Source organism: Heterocephalus glaber, unplaced genomic scaffold, assembly GCF_053883595.1.
Source record: "Heterocephalus glaber isolate CG9 unplaced genomic scaffold, H.glaber_assembly_v1.0 deba00000331, whole genome shotgun sequence".
NCBI classification, from domain to species: Eukaryota; Metazoa; Chordata; class Mammalia; order Rodentia; family Bathyergidae; genus Heterocephalus; species Heterocephalus glaber.
The window spans coordinates 38397234-38424452 of record NW_028258142.1 but is presented as its reverse complement, the minus strand read 5'-3'; the positions used below and the strand labels follow the sequence as shown (position 1 = coordinate 38424452).

Genomic DNA, 27219 nt, shown 5'->3' with positions numbered 1-27219 from the left:
CCTAGGAGTAATCTTCATAAGTCACAGTGACTAAAAGACTAAGAACTTTTTTATTAAACAAAAAGTGTGATACTAAATGAAACCTGAAAAAACTATCAAACACAAGTTTTATTGTCTAACATTTCAAGAAAGTAAAAAATTTACATTTTTTTAAAAGGTGATGAATCTTAGAAATCAGAATTTCTAGAATTAAAAAATAGAACCATTAAAATGAAGCATTCATTAAGAAAATTTAAAGCACAGTAAGTATGAAGGGAGAAATATATAATAGGTGGGAAGAAAATTTAGAAGGAAAGTTCCTAGAATAAAGCTCAAAGAGATAAAATGACAAAAACCCACAAAGAATGTAAGTGTGATAGAGTAATTAAGTAGAAAGGGTTAATACTGTTCTAATTTGAATCCAGGAAGGAGCATAAAGAATGAAAGAACAGTGTGGGGGCTGGAGATTTAGCTCAGTGGTTTCGCCGCCTGCCTCTCAAGCACAAGGTCCCAAGTTCGATCCCTGGTACAAAAAAAAAAAAAAAAAGAAAGAAAGAAAGAAAGAACAGTAATATTTGAAGAAATAATGACAAAGAATGTTCCAAATTTGAGCAATAACAAAAGAGGCAGTAACTTAAAATGCACCATAGATGCTAGCAAGTATCACACAAGCAGAGAGAGAGAGAGAGAGAGAGAGAGAGAATACTACATAGGGAGATTAGATCAAATCTTTGAAAGCTATAACCACCAGAAAAATCTTCAAAACACTGGGGTGGGAATTTATAGTACAGGAAATGAGGCAAAGAATATCTTCAAAGTAAGAGTTAATGCATACCTAACTCTTCAACGCAAACAGTGGCCACCAGAAGAAATCGATTGTAATATTAAAATTGCTGAAATAAGGTAAAGTATTAAAGTTATACAGGGTATATTCTTTTAAGAAAATAAGGAAATCAATAACAAGTGATGACTAGCAACTTATCATATGGTCGGAAATTAAGAACTACATTTCTAAAAAACTGATGGGCCCAAGCAGAAATCACAATTGAAATTAGAAATATTTTGAGTTGAATAATAAAAAAAATAATGCACAGAACTTTTCAATAAAGTTAAACAGCTAAACCTTTCTAAAGGAGGATACTTGTAACTTTAAATGAATAAATTAGGAAAGAAAAATGGATATAGATAAATGTACTATGCATCAATTATAAGCATTCAAAAAGAACAAACTAAGTTTTAACAAATTAAAATGAAGAAATTATCCAAATACGAAAGGTAGATGGATAAACCAACTAGGATACATCCAAATCTGAATACTATTCAGGGATAATATCAAATATACTACTGATAAAAAAAAACCTTAGGATATACCTCAAAAAATAATAGTGAATGAAAACAATCTTAAAAGAATGCATACTACATCATTCATTTACATAACAATAAAATAAGTAGAGACATAGGGAAGGACCTAGAGGATTAGGGGTTGGCAGGAGTTAGGCAATGGCCTGGGAGGGGGTGGGTATTATTAAAAAACAAACAGGTGGGAGTGTTATGCTAATAGCGCAGTTGAGTATTTCAATTGTAATAGAGGTTATGCACGCTACATGTGAGAGAATTGCCCTAATTTATACACTTCACAAATCGATGACTACACGTATAACCTGTGAACTTTGAAAAAACTTTACAGATTGAACCAATGTCAATTTCTTCTTTTAGACAATTTTCTATAGTTGGGGATGCCAAGAGAAGGGTGTATGGGTCTTCTTTATTAAATGGCCTGAAATTTCTGTGCATCTATAATTATTTAAAAAGACTTTTTAATGGATTAGCAAGCTAGGTATAGTGACATTATTGAAGCATTCTGGGAGGTTAAGTCAGGGTGATGGCAGGTTTGAGCTCAGCCTGGTTAACTTAGCAACTTAATGATAACCTGTCTGAAAAAAAAAAAAAAAGAAGGAAAGAAAGAAAAAAAGTAAAGCTAAGGATGTCCCACAATGTGAATTTCCTAAATTCAGTCTCCAAAACTATTGGAAAAGCAACCTGAATTTCCTAAACATGTGTTTGAATGTAGTAAGAAAAAACTCCCAATATGCAGAAGCACATGTTTCTTTTGGAGTATTTGCTATTCAACCTATTGATGTCATTATTTTGGACTTGTAGGATTATCTTGAGTCGAATATGCATATCGAACTTCACACAAACACACAGACACGCGCGGACACCCACACTCGCAAGCGTGCACGCACAAACACAGTTTACTGGGTAGAGCCAGAAACCTGACTCCTAGAGAGTAAAGAACATACTCACAAATGTCAGAGTTTGGGCAGGCCAGGATATTTGGGGAAGAGCATGGAGACTTGAAATCTGAGCTAGGATAAAAGGAAATGTAAAACTTCATCTACCATTTATTTAATTACTTTTGGACAGATTTCTTAAATGATTGGTTTAAAATTATAAGAAATCATTTTATAACAATATTTGTATAATCTTGAATTTCCTTTCAAGGACCCAATCTGATTCTCTCTCTCTCCTCTCCTATTCTTCCTCTTCCTCCTCCTCTCCTTCCTCCCCCCTCCCTCCCTTTTTCTCTCTCCTCCTCACTCTTTCCCTCTCTAAAGAAACAAGCTTAGACTTACAAACCTTCACTGACCTATCAGTTTTCCAAATGTAGTCAGTGATCCACATAAACCAAACAATTCAGTCTAACACATTGTTTTAAATGAGGAAGCGGTTGAATAGTTACAATGTTAGCTTAATCTGAGTAGACATTCTGCTCCAATGAAACATGAAACTATTAAATGGAAAATTAGTCATTGTAGGTATATGATATATACCATGATATTTAGGTTTCTGTGCTGTATTTTTTTTTTTTTTGGTACTGGGGATCGAATTCAGGACCTTACGCTAGAGAGGCAGGTGGCAGAATGACTGAGCTAAATCCCCAGCCCTCTGTGCTGTATATAAGAAGAATTATTTAAATTTGTAATACTTTTATCACTTTTTTAATGTAAGTATTAATTTTATGATTAATAATAATTTTATATTTAAAAACTGGATATGCGGGCTTTCTCTTTTTTTAGATCTCAAATATTTCATTTAGAATTTACATGTTCTAGGTTCTTTCTTATAGGCCCCAAGTTGCAAATTATTTTTCAGGTTCTTTCATTATATTCTAGTACAGTAATTCTCTATATTTAGTATGCTTAAGAATCACCCAGAAGAATAGTTCAAACAGATGGCTGAGCCGTACTCCCAGAATTCCTGTCTTAGTAGGACTAAGATGGGCTCTGAAAAATTGAGCAGAAACAAAGTTCAGAGGTGATACTGATTTTTCTGGTTTATTGACCACATTTTGAGGACAAGAGGTCTCATCTCAGATGAATTTTTGTATTATGTTTATAAATTAAGCTTTGCTGGAATGTACAATGATCTTTTTTATGTGTTCCTCATCTATCTCCAGGTTACCCAGTTTTACTTAGTTCACAACTAATAGAAGGGCGTGAGAAACCCTTATAAGGACCACAGATCACACCTGCTGAAAACTACAGACAAGAATAAAATCTTAAAAATATTCAAATGGGGAGTTATGCTTTGAAAAATGTGCTGAAGAGTACCTTCAAACAGCTATTAAATGTAACCTAACACACATACATACACATCTATTCTTATCAAATATGCCTGGAACATTTATAAAAGTTAATAATATAGTGCCATAAATCAACATTACATAAATTTTAAAGTACTAAAATTGCATAAAATATATACTTTTAGAAAAATAGAAAATAAAAAGAATTCAACTATCATTACATTTTGCTATTTTTTATTTCACAGTGTTTGTGCTTTATGTTTTAGTCCTGAAAATTAGAAAAAACTACTTTCAACCTTGGTTGTAATTCATACACCAAAACCTAAACATTTTGGATATCAGAAATTTTTTAGACCTTCAGCCAGATTTAATTAATCTTACTTATTACCCAGTTCTTACACAACTCACTAGCTAGTTTCTGACTTCTAAGATATCACATTGGAAGTGTAACGATAACTCACAGACTGTCTCAGCAGTCCAGGTGTGTTAGTCTCCTTTCCTCTGCTGTGACACAATACCTGAGATAATCAATTTACATTTTGTCTCATGATCTCAGAGGTTTCCGTGTATGGTCTCTTCCCTCTGCTTCTTTGAGCCTGCTGCAGCCCAGTACATCATGCTGGGAACATCGGGTAGAAGAGGTCTGTTCACATCACAGCAGTTGGAAGCAAAGAGTGAGGGGAAAGCACCAGGGTTCTAATATCCACTTTGCACTCCTAGTAATCTAACTTCCTTCAGTTAGGCCCCACTTCCCAAAAATTTCACCACTTATGACCAGTATCACAGGCTGGGAACCAACCCATCAACACATGGGCTTTTGGTGGATATTCCAAATCTAAGCTGTAGTACCAGATAAGTCATGAGAAATGAGGGATGTAGATGATACCATGTAATATTTATTAAGTCCTTATTTTGTGCCAAGCACTGTGCTAGATAATTTACTGATATTTTGTCACTCAGTCTCAGAGGAGAGAGTGAAAGGATGGATAAGTTGAACATTAATGTAAGTCTAATCGTGTCTATACCAAGACAGCAGTGGGTAGAGGAGGGAGAGGGAGACAGAGAAGGATTTTTCCATCAGAATGTTCCATGTGGGCTGAAATGGGTGGGCATTTATTCTATACTTCACTAGAAATGGGTTTCTTCAAGTATTATATGACTTAAGGTAAGGAATCTCTATGTAACTAAGGCTGACCTTGGAGAATTTGACACAGGAAGCTGTATACTGACTATATCCTCCTCCTCCTCCTCCTCCTCCTCCTCCTCCTCCTCCTCCTCCTGTGCAGGGCAGGAAATACTTATCAAGAACCTGGATGCACATCTTGCATTGATCACTGATCTTTCCAGGGACACAGTAATTGAGTAAAGATGCAAAACCCTGTACTATCTCCTTTTGGCCATATTCTCTGTTACTTTCTAAAACGTATATACTGAGAACATGTCTTAATCATGTCTTGATGATGCAATCATGGATATAATCTATATTGTGTGATAATTGGTGACTTCAGGTACCATTGAGGAATGTAGTAGTTTGCTCCGATATAAAGGATCTCCAAACCTCACTGAAATTTTGTCACCTGCCACCCAGTTAGTGTGCTGTGGGCAGTGTAAACTGTGCTGTTGCTTTCACCTTGATATGGAAAAGTTTTAGATAACTTAATGGGTTGAATATTAAGGTAGTTGTAGAAGCAAAATAAGTAATGTGTTCTTTTAAGATTTGCTTTTCCTCTAACTCCTTGTTTAAGGTGAGGATTATCTGACTCTAACCAGTAACTTCATTAACCTAACAAAGTTACCTGGCCAGGGTGAATTTACTTTGTATATGGCCTATCTTGTGTCTATGACTTGTAAATAGGAACTGGAATTGTATTTACATATCGAAGGCCACTAGGGATGAGATAATGGCTAAAAAGGATATAAAAAGGGAAATGCTGAACAAAGGGGGCGCTGATATTGACCAGACTGGTTTCTGGCGTTCCGGTCCGCTTGAGAGAAGAAATTGTACTATTTTATTCGAATTCTGTGTCTCTGTGTATTTCTTTCTGAGATTTCTGCAACAACCTGAGCTACTACTATTTCCCACCATGACAGCAGATTCTCATAACTGGTTTTCCTGATGCATTCTTGTCACATTCAATACCTAAACTGATCTTATGGAACTCTATTCATGCTACAATTCTGCTCAAAAGTTTTAAACACTTTCTTTTATCACCTAGAGAAAGATTGGAAAGATTATTTACCATAGGCCTTTCAAGTCACTATATAATTTAATCTTGCATTCTCCTTGGCCATGGTGACTCCCATGCCTATGGGAGTAATTCTGAATTAAATCACACCATGAAGATTTTACAGATGATCTTGGATCTGTGTGGAATATTTATTTTCCCCCTAAATCTTCCCTAAACTGCAGGTTTCTGTTCAATGACATTTAAAAAGGCCACGATGACTACCCTGACAATAGCTTTCTCAGTCACCTGCTCAAACATCCACTCCCTTCTCTCACTTTGTTTTTATTCTTTACTCTTTCCCTACTGGAAATTCTGTGTGTGTGTGTGTGTGTGTGTGTGTGTGTGTGATTTTATTTCTAACACTATTTTTGTGTCATGCAGTTGGTATACACAAGTATTGTACATACTCAAATTTTCAAAATCTGTCTCCATTGTAATTTGACATTCTCAGATATTTGATTTGTCATGTTCACTTTTGCACACTCATGTTATAAAAGAGCAATTCTAAAAGATTACTTGCTACCTATCAAGTGATGGTTAAGTATTTGGAAATAAATGAAAAAATAATGTTCTTTATATATCAAAAAAGGTAAGTAAATTGAATGGAAAAAATAGTTTATATTTATATACCATAAATAGATATAGTTCATATATATTTCATATATTGTATATACAGGTTTTATGAGAGAGAGAGAGAGAGGGAGAGAAACTACTGATTTAGGTTCAATTTTCCTTCTAAATCCTACCACATTTTGGATACATCACAAAACTATACACTTGTTTTGTATTGTTTTCCATCATAGTTGGAATTAATATATTCACATTAATAAATGAAATAACCTATAAAATATGTGAGGAAAGAATAACTAGAGCTAAATAATTATTAGTTGAATTTGAGTGTCTATGCCGATAATAATGAGTAAATTGTCAAACCTTTCTTTCCCCTCAGAATATAAATCTTCGTTATTTAGATAATGTGTTTATATGAATTATCTAATACACTGATGATGAAAGATAATGAAGTGCTACTCTTTTGTTTTTAAAGTTTGAGTGGTATTTGCAATTAATTACTGCATCACAGCATATCAAATACTCTCTGGCACACGCTTAGGTTTATCTTTTATGAAATGTATCTTCAAGGCAAGCATTGTCTTTGAGATTATTCTGAGCATGCTTGTTATCTGTTTACCAGGCAGGCTGACCTTCCCAGCCCTCCATCAGACACTCACTGTTGCTTGTGCACACTTATAAACCCAAGATGTAGTTTTCCCCTCGAAGGTGTTCTCTTTCTGTCTTCCTACAATAACTGTGACCATTTACCTAGCCTTCCCTACCTGGCCTGAATACTTATCCATTGATGTCTGCATTAAATATTCTGGATGATGGATCCTTCATAGTTGTCAACAACTACTGAACTTATAGATGCTGTCATATTGTTCAGCACTTAATTTTTGGTACCTGGGATCAAATTCAGGACCTGTGCTTGCCAGGCAGATGCAGAACCACTGAGCTACATCCCCGGCCATCACCTGCATAGTTCTTGAGGAGAAAGTCATTGAAGACAAGGACTGGAGTCCTTACTACTTTCCTGTATTCCAAAGCTGTCATATTTTGAAAAGTGAGTACATAGATTTTTAAAATATAGCAATTCCTAATCCCCACAAATCCAAATAGCCCTTTCAGTGGAAGGATGAAATCATTGACATTAAATATCTCAGTAAAGAATAAATAAAGACTCTTTCATGATCCCATCTCAGCATTTAGAGGATTAAGGGAGCAGAAATCTACTGTCTAAGGTGAATATTAAGCTATAATGAGACTTTCAGGACTGAGGGGTCTGTCACAGTCTATCTTTAGGATAAAACAATTTGCAGTTTTTGACTGGTGTTAAACCTTTTGAAATATAACTACCCAATCCTTTAAATTCATTCCATTTATAAACCATTTTTACTTTGAGCAGTGGGTCAGAATCTTACAAAAACAGGAATCATCCTGTTCTGCTCCCCAGCATGATGGCACAGGATATGACAAAGAGGGACATAGATAATAGAAGCTCAGGAACCTAATGTTGTCTAGGAATTAAGAAAGGGTTTAGAATTGTTGGTTGTACTATGGGAAAAATTGTTCAGCTGATTCGAGCTTAGTGCCTCTCAGAAGTTTTGAATCACATTTTCTTACTCTAATTTTTTCTCATAACCTTCTTCCCAGCTTCTGGCTACTATTGGCTTGTCCGGGGCCTGAAACTGTCCTTTTCACACACACACACACACACACACACCCTGCAAATTATCATTCTGCCCTTCACTACAACTACTTGGCAACAAAATGCTATTGCTTATCTGGCAATCTTTGAGGAGAAAGTTAAATTTCTGAACCTGATACAAAACAAAATGATAAAATAAAGGTTAGAAGGTCCATATCAAAAAAATGTTATTCTGAACCAAAACATGTGGATTTTGTTTCTTACATGAAATGAGTTGTGTGAATTTGAGCAAATTTCTGAATGTATGGAAGCTTTGGCTGACCCAGAAGTGAATATATATACTAGAGAGGAGCCTAGTTTGTGGTAAGAATTAAATAAAATAGCATTCATAAAGTAGATGGAAGAGAACTTTTGAAATACATCATTGATGTCATCATCCTCAAAATGAGTATTCCCAAATAAAATGTAAATTTTGAAATAGAGCCTTTGCATATTCACTGCTTATTTATTTATTTAGACAAAAGGCTGTGTTACCAAAATGCATTAGAAATCTAAGCACCTATCCTATCAACTATGCAAAGAAAGAGTTTTAATCACTAGGACTCTGCTTTCATCCTCTCAGTGTGGACTGAAGAGGAGCTGCATAATGAGAATCCCGTTTTCTATATCTCACCATTAAACTAAAGCACAGCATGGTTTACTTCAGGGTGTTAAACAGTTTAACTTTAGAATTCTACAGAGCCTCATAGAACTTCCTGCAGCTATAAAGCATGCCCATGTCAGCCTCTTTGTTTTTGTTTATTTCTTTATATAAAGAAAGAGTCTTAACATTTCAAATACTCCTGTGATGAAGAGTACATGCGATCTGTGTTTTAGTCAATTTTGCCACTAACTGTAATAGTTTCATAAAGTCAGTTTCCACCAATTTATTCATTTCTCAAATATGCTCATTCTTCAAATACTTGCCTTCCAACTACACAGGGCAGTTATAACGTTAAAGCAAAGTGAGAATTAAAATCGTTTTGCAAAAACAAAGTCATTACACAATTTTAAGAATAATTACTTCCATCACAAACATCAGAGCCAGAAGCCAAATTTGCACATCAACACTTCATTATTGAAGTGAATACTTTTACAAAGGATGTAATTTATGTTTTCATGGTGTTTGCACTTTCTGTGGCTATCAAGTTTACTTGCTTTTATCTAAAAATGTTTGTCAAATCTGAAAAATTACTTAGTTTAATGTCTTTGTGGGGGGATATTTGTTGCAGTGTCATTTGTGATTCTTGTGATTCACTGCACAGATAATAAGAGCGGAACATCTAATTGTGGAGGCTGGGATACAGCTCACACTGGATATGCTTTTGTGAGATCCCAAGGGTTACTGTTGAGCCTAGGAAAGCAGAGTTTGCAGAGTGTGGGAGATGCAAATGTCACCAGCTTTTGGAATCATAAAGAACAGTCCTTCTAGAGAGGATCTAAACTGAAATAGTTTCCTTAATGTCCTTACATTCACTAGTTTTCTCAGTCACTTATAGCTGACATGAATGGAGACCAATCAGGAATTTTTGCTCTCCAGAAGTGCAATAAAGGTGGTCCTGTAATTACTAATGGTTCACTTGTTACAGTACTCCTTCCTGCTTCTCGCTAGAAGCCCTAAGAAAAACATTCCCATTCTTCAGAGGAGTATTTGAAAGGTTCAGCCACCAGGCCTACTTCCTTTTCTGCAAAGTGCCTACTTCCTTTCTGCAAAGTGTCTGAGAATAGATTCATATTTAACTATTGAGATGAAATTGAATTCCTAATCCATGGAAAGGCAGATATATCAAACTAAATGTTTTGGAGGAAGGGAAACAACAAAGCAAGACAGAAGAACAGTTGGAGAGGAGGCAAGCAGATATTATAGCAAATACATCCTCTAATACAATAGATACCCTACACCTCAGGATGCCTAGGCTCCCAAGTAAAATATATAAAAATCTCACACAAAGATATATTGGAACAATTCATAGTCATATATTCCTTTGTTAAGGATAACATTATAAATACTGGCTGAATAAAATAACTTTTTATTTTAACAAAACATAAAATGTATGAAATGTGAAAATTCAGATTAATAAAACATAAATTAGGAGAAATTCTATTTGCTTCAAAGATTCCTACCTTAGCAAAAGGTCTCATTAGCAGGCTATATTAAATGGGTTAGAAGTTAATCATAAACTGGAGTAATGTAAACTATTAAAAGCCAGTTCAAATTTAAGGTCAATGAAAATCAAATGAATTATTTCAAATTTTAACTAAGCAACTCAATTTAGAGAATTAGGTTTATAAAAATTTGATTTGTATGCAAGTTTTCGATAATGTTATCTCATACAAAACAATGGAATCATGATTATTTACCTGGTCCCTGAACCAGGACGGCTGAGCTATCATTGCCATGTAGACTTCTTAGGGAGGAAATCATTATTATTTACCCGTTAGGTGCTGTCCAGGAAGTAATGACTGACCAAAAAAAATATATATATATAATGAACTCGTTAAATTCTGCTACAGTAGTGATGCCAGTCTAAATTGTGGACAGTTTCTGCCTTATCAATGTTGTTTATTTGGAGAAGTCAGGAGTGTTTGAAGATCACACTGGTGAAGGAGTAGCTTAAAAAATAGTAGATTATATATAACAGTAATTTCTGATTCAACCTGAGAAGTAGAGATATGCTCTGATTCTGTTTGACAGTAGGGATCTTTTTTTTTTTTTTTTTTTTAATGATGGTTTCATAATACTTATGTAGTCCAGGCTGGTCTTGAACTCTTTTTTTAACCCAAGACTGACTGCAAGCTCATAGCATCATGCCTCAGTCTCTGAAGTGCTGGGAGCACAGGTAGGCATCATCATGGTCAGGGACCATCATGTTTTATCTATTGCTTCATGAAAAGTTACTCTAAAATATATTATGCTAAACATTTCATTTTCTGTTGATTCTGTAGGTCAGTACTCTGGATAAGACTTGGCTGTCCCATGTGGATTGTCTGGTGTTGGAACGTGCAAAATGGCTTTGCACACATATAATAACTTGACAGAGAAAGCTGTAAGACTGGGTCTCCTTGGTCTACATGACTCTTTTCACATATGTAGCTTAGATTTATTTCCATGGTGCCTAGAATTTAAAAGTGAATGTTTCACTTAAGAAAGGCAGAACTTGGAAAACCTTAAATGCTAACCTTGAAGTTATGTAGAATTACATCTATATTCTACTGGTCCAAACAAATCACAGAATTATCCCAGGTCCAAGGGTATGGGGGAGTGGTAAGGACACTGAAAAATCACATGTGAAATGGGTTTTGTTGAGGAAGCATACATTCTATCAAAGGACTGTATGGATTTCTTAGAAACATCACGTCCATCATTCTTTTTAATTTTCATTGTGACCCTTGGAGAACGGACATACTTTGTACCATGTATCCTCAGAGGAAAGACAGAAACTAACAGACGAAATTGGCACTTACCTGGCGGAACTCTTCCAGGTCAATTTTGTTACCCACCAGCACCAAGGGAATTTCACAGGTGTGGCGGACCTGGAAAATGAGCTCTTTAAACTTGGCAGCCTCTTGGAACGACTGGCGGTCAGTGACAGAGTAACAAATGATGAAGCCCTCTCCACCTCGCATGTACTGCTCCCTCATGGCTGTAAATTCTGCCTGCAGGAAAAGAAAAAATAGTTTATCAGCCTTTGATAAATAGAAATAGAAATTTAAAATATATTACTATGAAACTTGACTGTTTTAAACTAGGAGAATGTTGATACTTAATCATAGAAGGTTTGATTTGAGAGATATTGGAATGATATGGTAAATATCCAGTTTTACTCAAGGAATTATAAGGATTATAAATAATATATTTTTGTTACATTTAATGACTTCTCTTTAGGGAAGTGAATCTAAACTTACACATCCTAAACATTAAAATTAATTGAACCTAAGCTAGTATTTTTTACATTGCACATTTAAGCATTTTTCTAATTATCTCATCAAACTATTTTTAAACAAACCATTGAAGAAAAGATTGTATGGTATTAGAATTCGACTTCAGTCTGCATATCAGAGTTAATTTATATAGGAAATCTAGGGCAGATCTTCCAAACAAGAGGAGGAAACAAACTATTTTTCTACTTAAAAATAAAAAATATATAGTTAAACTTTTATCCTTGACAATTGAAGAAGTTTTTATGTAGCATGGATAATTCCAGACTGAATTATATATTTGGATGCTAGTAGATTTGTTTCACATAGGCACATAAACAGCAGGATCTGAATTGCTGAAGGATGGACAGCTTACTACATTCTGTTATCTGGATCATCTTTTTCTCTCCCTAAAGAGAAAGGCACCATTACATTACATACGGTACGAATACCCAACCTGGCAGACTGGCTGTATCAGTCTTTCATGGTGCATCCCATTTATATTACAACTTCCAATCATCTGAAAATTCAGCATTTTAAATTGCAGTATGAAAAATTTCTGCAGGTCCAACATATTTACTTTCACTTATTCTTTCTCTAAATCTACTGTTCAACTGCAAGGGGTAATTAATTTCCAATGGGAAATATAAAGCTTGGACCATACTGTGGAACAAGGGACATAAAGCCATAAGAGAACTAGAAAAAAGTATTTCTCTAGGACAAGTTGTACTGTATGTAGTCAATGGGAGGAAACTTTATGAAGACTTCAGCCACATTGGAAGACTGAGAAGACCACAGTGTTTACCTAACTGACCATTAACAAGAATTAAAATACACTGTTTGAGTGTGTCTAAACACATGTAATGTGATTTAACATGTTTGAAACAGGAGAGTTTAAACAGATGGAGGGATTTTGGAAAACTGGAAAAGACATTTGATTACAAGTTCATAGACTGGAATTAAAATTAATAAGATCCTGAGTTAGTGAACGAATTTAAGTCATTGTCAATAAATACGAAATAACTGCCAATAGTATCACTGGGTTCAAGCAATCATTTCAAAGTTGAAATAACTGGATGCTAGAGAAGAGAGGAACTTGTCCAAAGATAAACAACCACATAATGTACAGATAGTTTGAAAATTTTATGTTTCTTTACTCATCATATCAGTTTACTTAAGATTAAATTTTACTGCAACTGAAAATTAAATTTTCCTATGTGGAAGAAATGTACAGATACAGAAGGAAAGAAAGTCCTACAAGATCTGTTTCTTCATCCCCACATGAAGTTGGGGCTGTGAAATGTCTGAGGTTCTATTTAGTTTTGACAATTTTCTAGTTTTGAAAATGTACACTTCAGTCAGAAATTCATAGTTGATAGATTGAATGAAGAATTATGAACTGAAAATGCCAACTGAGGTTGCCCAAACATGTAACTACATTTTTTCAAATAGAAATAATAGAATCATCAAGGAAATATATTTGATCTTTAGGAAAATATAAATACATGTGTTACATCAGTTGTGGATGGACTGTTTTATTGCTTTCTACTAGTAGTATTATAAGATACAAATATGTCCTCTGATTAAAACCATATAAAATGCAAACTAAATTCAAAAATATCTATTTTACAGTTTAAAACTCATTCTATTTCCCAGTTATTATTTTATGTTTTAAAATCTTTGTTTTAATTGCTTTGTATTTTGAAAATTAATAAATACTTAACAAAAATACTCAAATGGTACAGAATTATATAGTTTTTACTGTTCTTTCCACCTCAAAAATCCCAGGTTTTTCCTCAAATGCCTAATGATTCGTAGTTTATTCTTACAGAAATACTTGTGTTCTTACAAATATGTACCTAGTCATTCTACATTTACATGTTTTTCTATACTCAAATAGGGACAGAAGGTATATAATTTTTATTTTAACTTTAAATTTTAGTAGCCTTACAATAACTTGAAGCTGATCCCATGTAAGCATGCAAGTATATTGCTTACTCTTTTTGATAGAGTAAAAACGTTTATTCATTTATAATAATATATTCAACTATTTGCCTATAAATAGCCATTTAGATGGTCTAATTTCTATTATAAATAATGCTACAATGTATGTTCTTCAATATCCTTATTGCAAAGATTTGTGCATACCTGGGAAGGAGACTTGGTGGATCAGAGATAACATAACTTTTACTTTTGAAAAATAGTGCCAATTTCAATCACAAAAACATTTTACCAATAATAATATTCTGTATGAATTTGGCAGTTTCTTTTCATTCTCACCAATACACTTTAAAGCAAATTTGTCCATTTTTTACCAGTTTCAGATTTTAAAATATCATGCTTCATAAATTTATGTTTTATTTATTATTATATATTTTCATTATCTATTATATATTTCCTTTTATTGTGGACTTATTGTGTTGTAAGAAATGAAGGAATTTTTTTTACTGTAAATACTTGGGGGAGGATTTGGATTAGAGAAATATTTTTATTATACAAGAAAAAGAGCAATAAGTATAACTACTTCAATAATAACTACACCATAAAGAAAAGACTAATAAATCTGAGAAAAATAACAATCTATAAAGAAGACAGTAAAGTATTTAAAAGCAGAATTCACAGGGAACGGTATTGCATGAATGGATCGATGTCCAGGAGAGCTTATTAAGCAGACTCAGAATCTCATGTGAGTAATATTAAAAATAGACCAGGCCTTGCATCTGATCTCAGGTGGAATCTCTAGGTATGTGGTTCCAGCATTGTATTTTTAAAGAGCTCCTTGGTATATTTTATTTGCACCTCCCTCCATGTAGTAGTATGCAACAGTGTTTATGTTCTACACTGATCTTGATGACCTGGAAACATAGAAAGAGGGGCGCAGTACATAACTTCTAGGTCTGTTCTTCATTTAAACTCTATCTTCCGACAAATCATCTAGCATCTCAGAACCTCAGTTGCCTCCCTTGTCAAACAGGGATTAGGAAACACTTAGATTATCTTAGTGGGCTGGAGAAAGAATCAAATGAGAGAACAGATGTGAAAATGCTGTGATGAATTTCAAAAATATAATACAATTTAAGCCTATTGATATCTTTGGCATAAATCCACAAAACAGAACCTTTCACTGGGGGAATAAGCATGAAATCCTCTTTGAGCTGCATTAAATATGAATGTGGCAGTATTTCTCAAATGTGCTCATCAGAACATTATTAAGATTTCAAAAAGGAGAATGTTTCCACCAGTAGAGCAGATATAATGAGGTCGTCACAATGCACAGGTGGGAGGGCACATCCTCTCTTCTGACCTTATCTATAGCAGCTCCTACAAAACATAGGGGCGTGTGTTTTATTTAAAGCTAAACCGGAGGCAGATGGGGCCCAGAAAACTGAGCAGAAGCTCTGTAGTTATGTATCAATTTAATAATATATGACACGGAAATCGCTTTATAGGGGAAAATGTTATGTTCAACATGTTGCTTCCATCTTAATTCATTCATGAATTAAAGATCCCTGTGCTTTATGTTCTATGTATCCTGAATATTAATATCATCTTCACTGGCTTCCTGCTATAAATGAAACTTCTTGGTTAATTATTCAGGAACATTACTAGATTCCATTTGCTATCCATAAGTAGCAAAATATCTATGAAAGAGACTCACTCTAGGAAATGCTACAATTATAAGCATTTCAAATGTCTTTGAAGTTCTGAGTATAACACCATAGTTTGATCATTTCTCTTTGATATATTCCCTTGTATTATAATAATTCAGAATTTTTCAATTCTGAAAATAAATAATTTCTGATGAATCTTGTATCCTATCTTCTTGGATTAGCAGAATAAATGTTTTGAGCACATACTGTGAAATGAGGAATAATCTGTCTTGTTGCATTCATCTGATACTATTATAAGATATCTCCCCATTTACAAAATATAGTAGCACTATTGTCAGACCAGCATTTCAACTGTACCCTATCTAGTATGAGATGTGTGGCATTGTCTCTACTTGTCAGAAAGCCTTTACTATCCTCATGATAGGCATGCCTCCATGCCACATTTGTTGTCCTAATATGAAAAAGTAAATAAAAACACATCATTAATGAAATTAACAGTATGCTCAGTGGCGGACTATATAAGAAATTTTAAGTGATGCAACTAAGACAAGATAAAATAAATGACGAGCAGTGAAGTGTTAAATGAAACATGGAGGCTTGAGAGAAGGCATAAAATAGTTTGTAAGAGGAAATGAAAGGCAACTTCTTGAGAGAATAAAATATGATATTTAAAAAAAAATTATTACATGTACAAAGCTTTTCAAATTTCATAGACTTCCACTTTCAAAGATTATATATTATCATTCTTAAGTGATTTCTCATGGTTGAAATTTAGCATTTGTGTGACAGTTAAACTTGTAAGTTCTGTTTACAGGGAATAGTTCAGTTTTGGTAGGAGGTCAAAGGATCAGTTTACTTACTGTTGCTTTTGCTTACGTTTTTTCAAAAAAAAAAGAATTAAAAATTAAAATATTATAAATAATAAAAGTCTAGGTATCTTAAGAATGAAATCAATAGGAACATTGTTTTTTAAGTCTCTATGTGTGCCCTAAACTGAGTAGAAAGCTTTTATAAATGCTGATACTATGTTGTCAAATATTGTGACTAAAAGGAAAAATACAATTAAAAATCATATTTTACAGTTTTCAAATACACAACATATTTATCTCTCAATATTGAACAGATAGAGTTCTAGCAATGCATTATGCTATGGAATGCTGCATATACTTTGTCTAATTCATTCACCAAATATTTACTGAGTACTTATATATGTCGCACATGTAAGATTTGACATGACTGAAAAGAATATATATAATAAAGTAAAAATATTTATAGATGAATATGGAAGTGAACAAATAGAAAGTAGAACATCAAAATGGGATGCAGTAAAAGCAGTGAGTATAAAGTAAAATTTGAATATAAATTCCTGGACAACCAATCATATAATGGAAACAGTCATTTGAATTACTTTTGGGATCAATAACAACATATTAATAGGACACACATCCCTAACCACTTAGAGCTAAAGGCAATTTCTCTGATGGAGTTGAGCCAAAGGGCAACACCTCAATGTCAAGATGATCTGCAGTAGCAAGTTTCCTAGGACAAAATGTTTTCAATAAAGCACTGCCAAATATTTTCAGACATACTTCACGATACTGATACAGGATTGAAGTAAGATGAAAAAAAGTTATTGTGTAGAGAGTAAAACAGTACACTAAAATGGAGAATGATGGTTAAAATATTTTGATTTTAGTGCCTGAAACAATACGAAAAATCTTGATGACGATGTTACCATGGAACATGGCAATAAAAGATGCCTAGAATTAGGCCATAGAAGATAAGTCATGGAAAAATTCTAGCTTAAGTATAAGTTGGAATAAATTCTAAGGTTGCAATGCAGGACCTGTGACATACTTTGTGGGACCATGTGCAAAGTGAAAATGTGGAGTCCTTAGTAAGAATTAGTAGAAATTCAAGACAAGAAGAGAAATAGGACATTAAGCTAAGCCCAGAGCCCTTCTAAGCCCAGGTCACTCCAGAAATCACAGGCCTACAATGTCATTGCACTGATACAGGCACAAAATAGCAGCTGAGAGCAGAGATGAGAACTCCAAAGATAGCTCCCTGTGTAGGCCTCTCAGGAAGAAGCCATGGTAAGTCTCCTCAGAGATAGTCACTTAACATCATTTGGATTCTGGGGAAGGACCCCAAATGCCACAGTGATGGGTGTTTAAGGAGTTGTGAGGGATGCAGTTGGGGAACACCCAGGGAGAGGGTGTCAGCTGCAGATATGCACTTCAGATGGGAAACGAAGCTACAGAAAGAGGCATGGATTTGGCTCATGTGAAGGGATGAGCTATTCGTGTTGCTGAGTAAGATCACATTTTTGAAAGACTTAAAAGCCAGGATTTAGGCTTGATGTGATGTGAAACCAGGAATTCAAGAGACCTTTTTCAGTAGGGAAGCAACAAGCAGACGTTTCTATTTCAGTAGGGTTGGTTGGAAAATAGTGGATGTAATAACGGAAGTAACGAATGTAAAGTCAGGGGAAAAATCTTGAAAGCTTTGTAGAAATTCTAAAGTAAGGAATCTTGCAAACAAATATATGTCCATCTACAATTAAATGGATTAAAAATGAAGTATTTATATACAATGGGGTACTACTCTGTCATAAAGAAGGATAAACTGAATCATTTGTTGGAAAATTGATGCACCTTGAGACAATAATGCTGAGAAATAACTCAGACTCACAAACTTAAATATCACATGGTTTCTCTTATATGAAAAACTCAGTAAGTACAAACTACAAAATAAAAGACAGACAATAGGAAAAAGAGAAATAAAAAAATAAAAAAGGTATTGTAATCCAGTGCGGACAGTGTATCTAAAAGTGTACCTTACATTCGAGAGATGAAAATGAAAACAACACTGAGATTCCACCTCACCCCAGAAAGAATGGCTGCTATCATGAAATCAACCAATAACAAATGCTGGGGGGGGGGGGGCTGTGGGGAAAGAGGAACCCTGCTCCACTGCTGGTGGGAGTGTAGATTGGTGCAACCCCTGTGGAAATTAGTATGGAGATACCTCAAAGAACTAGGATTGGAAGTCCCATTTGAACCAGCTATTCCCCTGCTGAGTATCTTCCCGAAATAATTAAAAGGATCACACTACAATGATATATGTGCACCCATGTTCAAAGAGGCACAATTCATGATAGCTAAAACTTGGAAGCAACCCAATTGCCCATCAACTGGAGACTGGATAAAGAAAATGTGGTTTTCTTTATTAAATGGAGTATTACTTAGCCATAAAGAAGGAGAAACTAGAGCCATTTATAGGTAAATGGATGCACATTGAGGCAATACTCTTAAATGAAATAAATAGAACACACATGTAAATACTGAATAGTTTCTCTAGTGTGAGAAACTGAAAGTGTAAATAAGGACTAAAAGGTATAATAGATAATGTGAAATAGGAAGAAAAGGTACAAAGGGGAAGGGGAAGTGGGAGGGGTAGGGGAAGGGAAAGAAGGGAATGGAATTAATATGAAAAAATGAAAAACTGGAAACAAAGTCTTCGTAAATAGGGAGGGATGGAGGGGTTGAAGGGAGGGCTGGGGAAGGGGGAAAAGGGGAGGGGGAAGTGGGAGGTGTAGGGGAAAGGAAAGAAGGGAATGGAATTAATATGAGAAAAAGAAAAAATGGAAACAAAGACTTTTGTAGATAGGGAGGGGTAGAGGAGTTGAAGGGAGGGCAGGGAATGGGGAAAAATAAGAACCAAGATGGATTATGTAAAGGTGCAAATTTCCAATGATGAGTGTCATTATATTGTATACCTTAAATGTAACAATAAAATTAATTTAAAAAATTTCTGCCATGCAAATGACTGACCCAAAATGGAAAAATAAATAAATAAAAATATACCTTGACTTAGTAAATTTTCTTACATGTTAATACATTCTCTAGCCTATTAGTCTGATTTTCAATTTGCATATATGGTGATTAACTTTATAAGGTCATATAGGAAAAATAAATGAAAAGTAAAATGGGGCTGTAGGGAGGGAGAAAAAAGAGGAGAACTGAAGTGTGTTATGTACATATATCAATCCCCTACAGTGAATGTGATCATTATGAACTGTAAACATGTCTAATAAACATGTAAACATGACTAATAAAAGTCAAAATAAATAAATAAAATAGCCTACTGAAGAAATAAATAAAGTGTGGACCCTTAGGGGATAAACCAAATGAGTAAATTCTAGAGTAAATACTTGAGTTCACAATAAAGGAAAATGGGAGAAAAAGTACATCAGACATTCAGGGAAGAAAGTCTTGAAAACTACCACTTTCTGTAAAAGAAAGACAGAAAATGAAAAAAAATTTATTAAAGGATAAATTAATAATTTTAAGTGAAGAATTAGGCTTTTTCTTCAAGTTCAACTTCTATGATCTTTACTTAGTACTAACTCCCATATGCGCATGGAAAAGATAAAATACAAAGGTATTATATGATATGGCCAAAGTCCTAGAACCACCAAGTGGGAAATTAAAGACATTAATACCACGGTCATTAGTACCTCTCCAAGGAAGGAAAGAATTCAATGAAACATGGCTTCAGATTTTGTAGTGCTGGATGCAAAAAATAACAGCAGTAAGCTGCTTGGAAAAGTAAAAATTTTAAGGGCTGTGGTGTCCTACACAGATTTGTACACCTGTAGTTAGAGGTGATACTAGAGATTTACATGAAACTACCCATACGTAACTTTGAAATGTAGTTTCTGTGAAAGTTAAAATCTGAATCAGAAAGAGGGACAGTCACATCAGGGGTCAAAGTTTCTGAGGTAAACATAGGGTCAAAAATTAGGTTACAGGCTAGATCAATTTGGGGAGGAGGGCAATGATTGCTTCTTTTCTTGAGAGTTGAGACTTTCCCACAGTGAGAATCCATTACATCTACTTGAAAGAAAATTTTATGAAAATGATTTTGATAAATGTCTTCCAGTTTTGTTCCCTCTTACTAAACATGGTCCAAACTTAGCTCTTCCCCTAGTCTGGTAATTCTAACTCTCTTTACAATATAGTGGCTGCTGCTTTCCTCTCGTTACAATTACTAGAATCTAAACTACCTGAATATCACATTCTCCAAAGCACTAGGGACAGTGGGACACCAGGGACAGTGCCTGGATCAAAGCCCAATGATTATATTATACTTTGGTGAATTACTGAGTTTAAACTAAATGATTTTAAGTATATTATCATTCAATAGGTGATATACATTTTAAGGATAGTGAGGTTTGGAGGCTGGAGGACAGAGATAAAGAGAAAAGGAATCAAAACTTGAAATGAATAAAGCTTATAGTTATTTATTTCAGTATATGCGAGGTCAAGTCTACTTTAATTTATATGTAAAATGTATATTCCACTGAAGTCTACATTAATTAAAAGCAATTTAATGTTTCTTATTTCTAGCTTTTGTCATTAGTTCTATTCTAAAAAGGAAGGAAAGACAAATCCTCCCTCCTTTGGATGAATCAAAATTGCTATAGAAGTCTGTTTGCCTTTTTCTGTGTGACTTGTACTTCATCAAAGACTTAAAGTTTCATGATTAACCCTGGGTGGTACAAATCCACTAAGAGATATTTCTTATCACAGCTGGTTTTCTGTTTATCCTGGAGGTCACTCATACAGGGAGCTGCTTTCCTGCAGATAAGAACTACAGGAATGCATCTTGCAAGAAGCCAGTATAACTATGTTATGAAAAGATTTCTCCACTGAATTTTAGTCCCAATGGGATACTGCAAGGATGATCCCAATAAAAATACAGTGAAGAATGAAATTTACTTGACAAAATTGCAGCTATTAATTGATTTAGTATGTAAGATAGGATGCTTCTATAAATAAAGTGAGCGAGGACACATGAGCAAAAACACCTTATCTTCTTAAAGCATAATTCATGTTTCCAAAAGCTGGATGGAAAAATAAATAGGCTGTTCTTCCCCAGGTAAAAACCAAATCATCATCTTCTGCCATATTTAGAATAATTTATCTCCAGATAATCCTAAATATTCAGAGTTGTATTAAGAAGCCAATACACCCTCGGCATACAAACAAGGAAAGTCATACTCAGAGTGGGTAATATTTTTATCTTCTATAATATCAGAAATATAGCCAAGAAGACACCACACATATCCTGAGCATGGAAAATGCGGCACCAGTTTGCCCTCCATAGTCACTGCCCATAAGTGCTCACTGTAATGTGCAGGTCTCTCGTTTTCAATCAATCTATCCTGTTTGTGTCTGATTAATCTTCTTTATTAAGTGCTGCGTTCATTATGAAGCTCTTCTGCTTGCAAAGGTCCAATGGATATCCATTTGGTTCACATAGAATCTTTACTTGCTCCTGATTGTAAGATCCTACACGAATTGATGTTGTGCTGCAGGTACAGCTTTGCCTCAAATTCATCCTGAATATGGACTCTCCAATGAGGTCCCTTCCCCAGGTTTCTCTCACCAAGGTGCCTTCCTGCATGTTCTTTTGTGTACTTTAACTTTTTCTAGCTGACTGAGGATTTAGCATCTATGGTATGCATCCTTTCACTCTGCAAATAAGAAAATCCAGGCCAAGAAAAGTAGTGATGAGATAATTTTCTTATAGCAAATTAAACCACAGTCAGACCTGATAGCCTATCTTCTAAATCTCTTCTACATTCTGTGGATTGCTATGATTCCATTCTATTGATATGGAATTGAATGGAAGAATGGAAATATTGATCCATTACCTCCTTTTATGAATCTATATGTAATAAACACAGCCCTGAGAGATAATCCTTTTTTGAATATTTTCATTACTTTTTAACCTTAAAAATTAGCAATTATATCTTTCTTGCATTGTTAATATTTAAGGAAGCAGATTTGTATCACCAAGCAGATTTTAAACATTCTGCTATCTATGCCTAAACTGTATTTAAGTCATAAATGTTGCCCAGCATATTTTGATCTTATGTATGAAAAATTCTTATTTAATTGCTGCCATTTAAATAGGTAAATGTCTTCATATAAATAAATTCATTCTACAAAAAAATATATATCCTAGAGAAGACATAATGCACAGTTTTCTAATTTTAAAAGTGTTTGTAAACATTTGTGAGATACATTTTGTTAGATAACTCATTTAACAAAATTTGGAAGGAAAAGATTTTTTTAAATTGTATTTTTATTTATTTTTTTAATTTGCATTTTTAAAGAATGTGTCTGGACAATCAAAATAAGCATAATTTTTGTGAAGTTGGCCAATATCCTTCTCATTTTTAAAGCAAATTTGTAAAATTAAATACTTTAGAAATTTTTTAAAATTTTTCAACATATAAAAATTTTTGTTTGCTCTCAATTACTTCAACTTGCTGTAGTAATTGCATTCTACCAAATAATATGGCTACACAAATGTAACTGTTTCATTTCAGTTAGACTCAGGTAAGCTGCTTCATGAGGAAAAAATATTAAAATACAGGTTTGGTAATTTTAGAATCATTTTCTTCTAGCTATTTAGAGTATAATAAGTTTAAAACTGCATATTCAAATTTACTGAATGAAACTGTTTTTCAGAATTAGGTTAAAACCAGAAAAAAATACAGGGATGAATAATAATGATTGTTTTTAAACTATAAATGTTATGGTAATGTTTATGTCCTAAAATGGGAAAGATAATAATTCTTGTGAAATATGAATAAGTTGCATTATATTGTACATACTCATAAGTATTTATGTTAATGTATATCAATATTTAGGGTATAAATTAGTATATCACAATGTAAAGTGCATATCATATAAGATATACTTACTTAGGGTACATTGTACTTAGTGGTTGGTACACATGAGAATCTCAAGTAATACTTTCCTGAAACTACCTGTATTGCAATAATATTTTAAAATTAGAATTTTACTGTTGAAGTGCGTGGATTATTTCCTCTTTACCTTGCCCTTCAAAATCACAGGATAATAATGAGGATGATTATTTAATATTTCTGATACCATTTGGAAACAATTTGACTGCAACATTGCCACAAAAGTTCTGGAAAATTAAAGATGAATGTAGTGAAAAGATTTTTCAAAGTTTTCCTAATGACATCTTTGAAATCTTCCAATATAGCATTAGCAACCAATAATAAACATAAAAGTAGACCAGGCGACAGTGACCAGAGTAAATAAGGGGACAGCTGGAGCAAAATAACTCTCTCTTTTTTCAGCAGCTGCTGCTTTTGCCCTTGCTCAGTGCCCTGCAGATTCTATTAAGGAAGCTGGAGGAGCTAGCTGGAGAATATTTGGTGTGGGTGCCCTTGAGACAGGGGGAGCAGAAGAGATGTTAAGGTGATTCCAAGCTGCTCTCCATATACCTGCATGCATCCTCCTGTATGCTTTAAACCCTCTCCAAACTATTTATAATGCCTAATACAACACATCATGATAGTTTTTATAGGCTACTGCTTTGTTTGCGTTATTTTTATTGTTCTATTGCTGTTCTGCATTGTTAGTTGCTCTTTTAACATTTGTATTCTGAATATGAATTTATTCTGAATATTCTGGTTATTTGAATCAATAGAAGTGAAAATTGTGACTATATAGGGTCAACTGTTTTCATCATTTTTCCCCCCAGTCTCATGGAATTCATCATAGTAATAAACTGCTATTTCAGATTTTATTATTGAATACTTTGATCATCAACTTTTCTTGCATAAGTCCTTGAAAATGTTTTGGCACATGAGAAGCATCTATGTGATTCTACAGTTATGTATTGTGTTCCTTGAGCCTCAGAGAAGCTGATGGAGGGGGTAGTAGCAGAGTGACTCTGCTGGTAGCATGATAAAGAGTCTGCCATGCATGTATTATGCAGTGACTAGGAAAGAAACAACAATAAATAAGAGGTGTGCTCTGGAAAACATCAAGCTCATCTGCAAGGCTGGTTTAGTTATCACCTCACCACAAAGCTTCCTGATTTACATTATCTCAGGGTTGGATCTAATTTGTTCAGGTCTAGATTGACTGGAAAAGAGAGTCAATAAGACATGGATAAAAAAAAAATAAGACATGGATGAAATATTTCAGGGAATTGACACAAATTTGCAAACAACAGTGATAAAAACGCATTGAGGGAAAATAAAACTAACCCAATCTTATCAGATCAAAGAACTCAGTAAACAGTAATTGCAAATATTTCAGGGAGGTAATAATATAAAATCCTTCATGAAACACTGGCTAAAGTCATTTGAGAGGAAACTGAAAAATGGGGCCAGGGCATCAACAGTTCTCTACCCATACTGAAGACTCTCAATACTACAAAGGAAGAATATCTGAATACAGCTCCTCAAGGTATTTCAAGAGTTCAAATATTTAATAGAATAAATATGATTGATATGAGAGAATGGGAGAGGGAGAGAAAATTGTGTTCCACTCCTTGAATAGATGTTTAAAATTCAGTATATGAACGTAATAAATAAGAATGCTCAAAATGCATTGAGTATGAGGGAAGAAAACAAAAACAAGGATCTTTAAAGCAATGTATGCAGAAAAATCTGGTGGTACAAATATTAGCCCCTGAGTTACATGCAATGAGACTGAGCAAATCTGAGCTCATCTAGTTCCTAAATTTCTAACCATGATGGAAGAACAAGACTGTTAATTGATAGACAGAAACACTTTGGGTTAAACACCTGAGTTTTAGGGGGAAAGAAGGTGTTTACTGCTGACATACTGGTACCTGCAAATTCTTTCTTTTCTTAGATAAAGCTTTCCAGATAAACATCACAAGGAACCAATTCAAACTAGCAAAGCCACCCAGCCTCTTTTTTATTCTCTGCCCCAAAAATGTTCCTACCCACCGTTTTTCAATAAACTATATATGAAGAAGCATGATCTCAAACAGTATACTCATGTGCCTGTGTCTACATGTGATGACAAGCCTCTCCATTATGAATATGCACATATTTCTCTGATAATGTCTTCTTGCTTCTTTTGTTTGGAAAGACACTGCTTTGGGAGTTATTTCCAGTGCTGTACTTACTAGCTGCAAGTAATAAACCTATTCAATCTTACATCCCCTGGTAGTACTTATTGGCTTTGTATACCCATTGTGGTTGGCTAAAAGATTATGGTATAAATTAACTCCTTCTCATTGAATTTTCTAGGATTTAATGGAAATTAGCACATGTCATGAATACTTCCAAAATTTGGTGTGCCCTTTCATCCTGACTCCTAAAGACCTATTCTTTAAAGTTGCTAAAGTCTTAACAAGATAAGTTGATTTTCAACTTTAAAATATATTTAAGAGATGATAGTGTTTCTCAAATAGCAAACTGACTACTTCTGCACTAAAATTTACAATTGTTAATTGAAGAATGACTCAAATATTTTAAAATTCCATTTAAATTTAGGCAAAAATAATCATCAGATATATTGACAGACTCTGGTAACACATTTATTAGGCTACTGATTTTCTTGAAATAACTGAAACAAGTTAATAGAAAGTTCATCATGTAGGCATTGAGTACATAAGAAAACAGATGATTTGAAAAGTTTTCCATAAATATATTAGCAAGAAGAGGAAGTTTAAGTGTTAGTGATTTGGATTTTGACTCTGCTACTGTATGTCTCCCGGGGACTTTGCTTTTTCTTATATGCAATGAGATCAGTAAGTGAGGGAGAAGTGGGTTTTTACAGCAGAAGCTTTGAGAAGATTGTTTCTTGTAAAAAACTTCCTAGATCACCTGGGCATAGAAGTGATTTCAAGACTCAAGTAATTTTGCTTGTCCTACTAAATCTGTTTCTTCTACTTAGCCTAGAGTAGAACTAATAGCTCTATTTGCCATAAGGGGTGGAGAAGAAGTGGAATTTGCAATTTGGACTTCCCCCTTTTCATCACTTAATGTTAAACTGACAGAGTTACAAATAAGCCTAAAGCTGATAGAAAATATCTTTCAGGAGAAAATTTTAATTATTCCTTTAAATGATTTACCAATGCTTAATTTGGTGTTACTTCTACAAGAAAACATCCGTTTTTAAGCTTATCATTTTCTTTTATTTTATACTTATTCCAAATACTTGCTCTTTCTTCCAAGTAAAAAAACCTTTATAAAATTTTTTTTTTTTTTTTTTACAAAATCTACTGAAGTAGCATCAGTATTCATTTCCAATATCTGAACTGTACGCCTAGTTGCAAACACAATTCTCCTTTACAACACTACCCTGGAGGAAAACATCACCTTTGCTAGCTCTTGGCAAGTCATATTATAGAGAAAACACAATAAAAATACTTCAGTTTTTTCCATTTTCATAACTATTACAGTTCTAAACTTATGACCAGGGCCAGATGGATCTGGTTGAGAGAATTTCATGCACTTATATGGCAATTTGCATTAATCTGACCATTCTCCTACTGTCTACTTGAATGAAGGTCTTGCAGGTACAAATCATACAGATTAACATGCTGTGAGGAAGCCAATGCTATTTTAATGGATTTGTGCAAGTTAATGTAGCCAAAGCTGAATAACAATGGTCCTGGCAAGACTCATTTTAATACCCTGTGCATTTGCTTATGTGATTGTTTTTTCTATGCCCTAAATTCCTTTTTCATTCTGCTTATTTTAAATATTGCTGGTCACAACTCTATTCTATTCCAGGGCCCCTGAGGTTAGGTACTAGATCTTATCTATGAAAGTGA

General features: G+C 34.1%; 1 protein-coding gene across 4 annotated transcripts in view; it reads right to left on the bottom strand.

Moving 5' to 3' along the window:
• Nucleotides 1–27219, bottom strand: part of Rit2 (Ras like without CAAX 2) — a 339988-nt gene that overhangs the window by 164601 nt on the left and 148168 nt on the right. For 3 of the 4 annotated variants that reach the window (XM_004855252.3, XM_087193264.1, XM_021236725.2), the window contains exon 4: nucleotides 11501–11692. In XM_004855252.3, coding sequence (XP_004855309.1) covers nucleotides 11501–11692 — 192 coding nt within the window. Of the gene's footprint in view, nucleotides 1–2269; nucleotides 2349–11500; nucleotides 11693–27219 lie in introns of those variants that run through there. The other variant, XM_087193269.1, reaches the window with a different exon arrangement.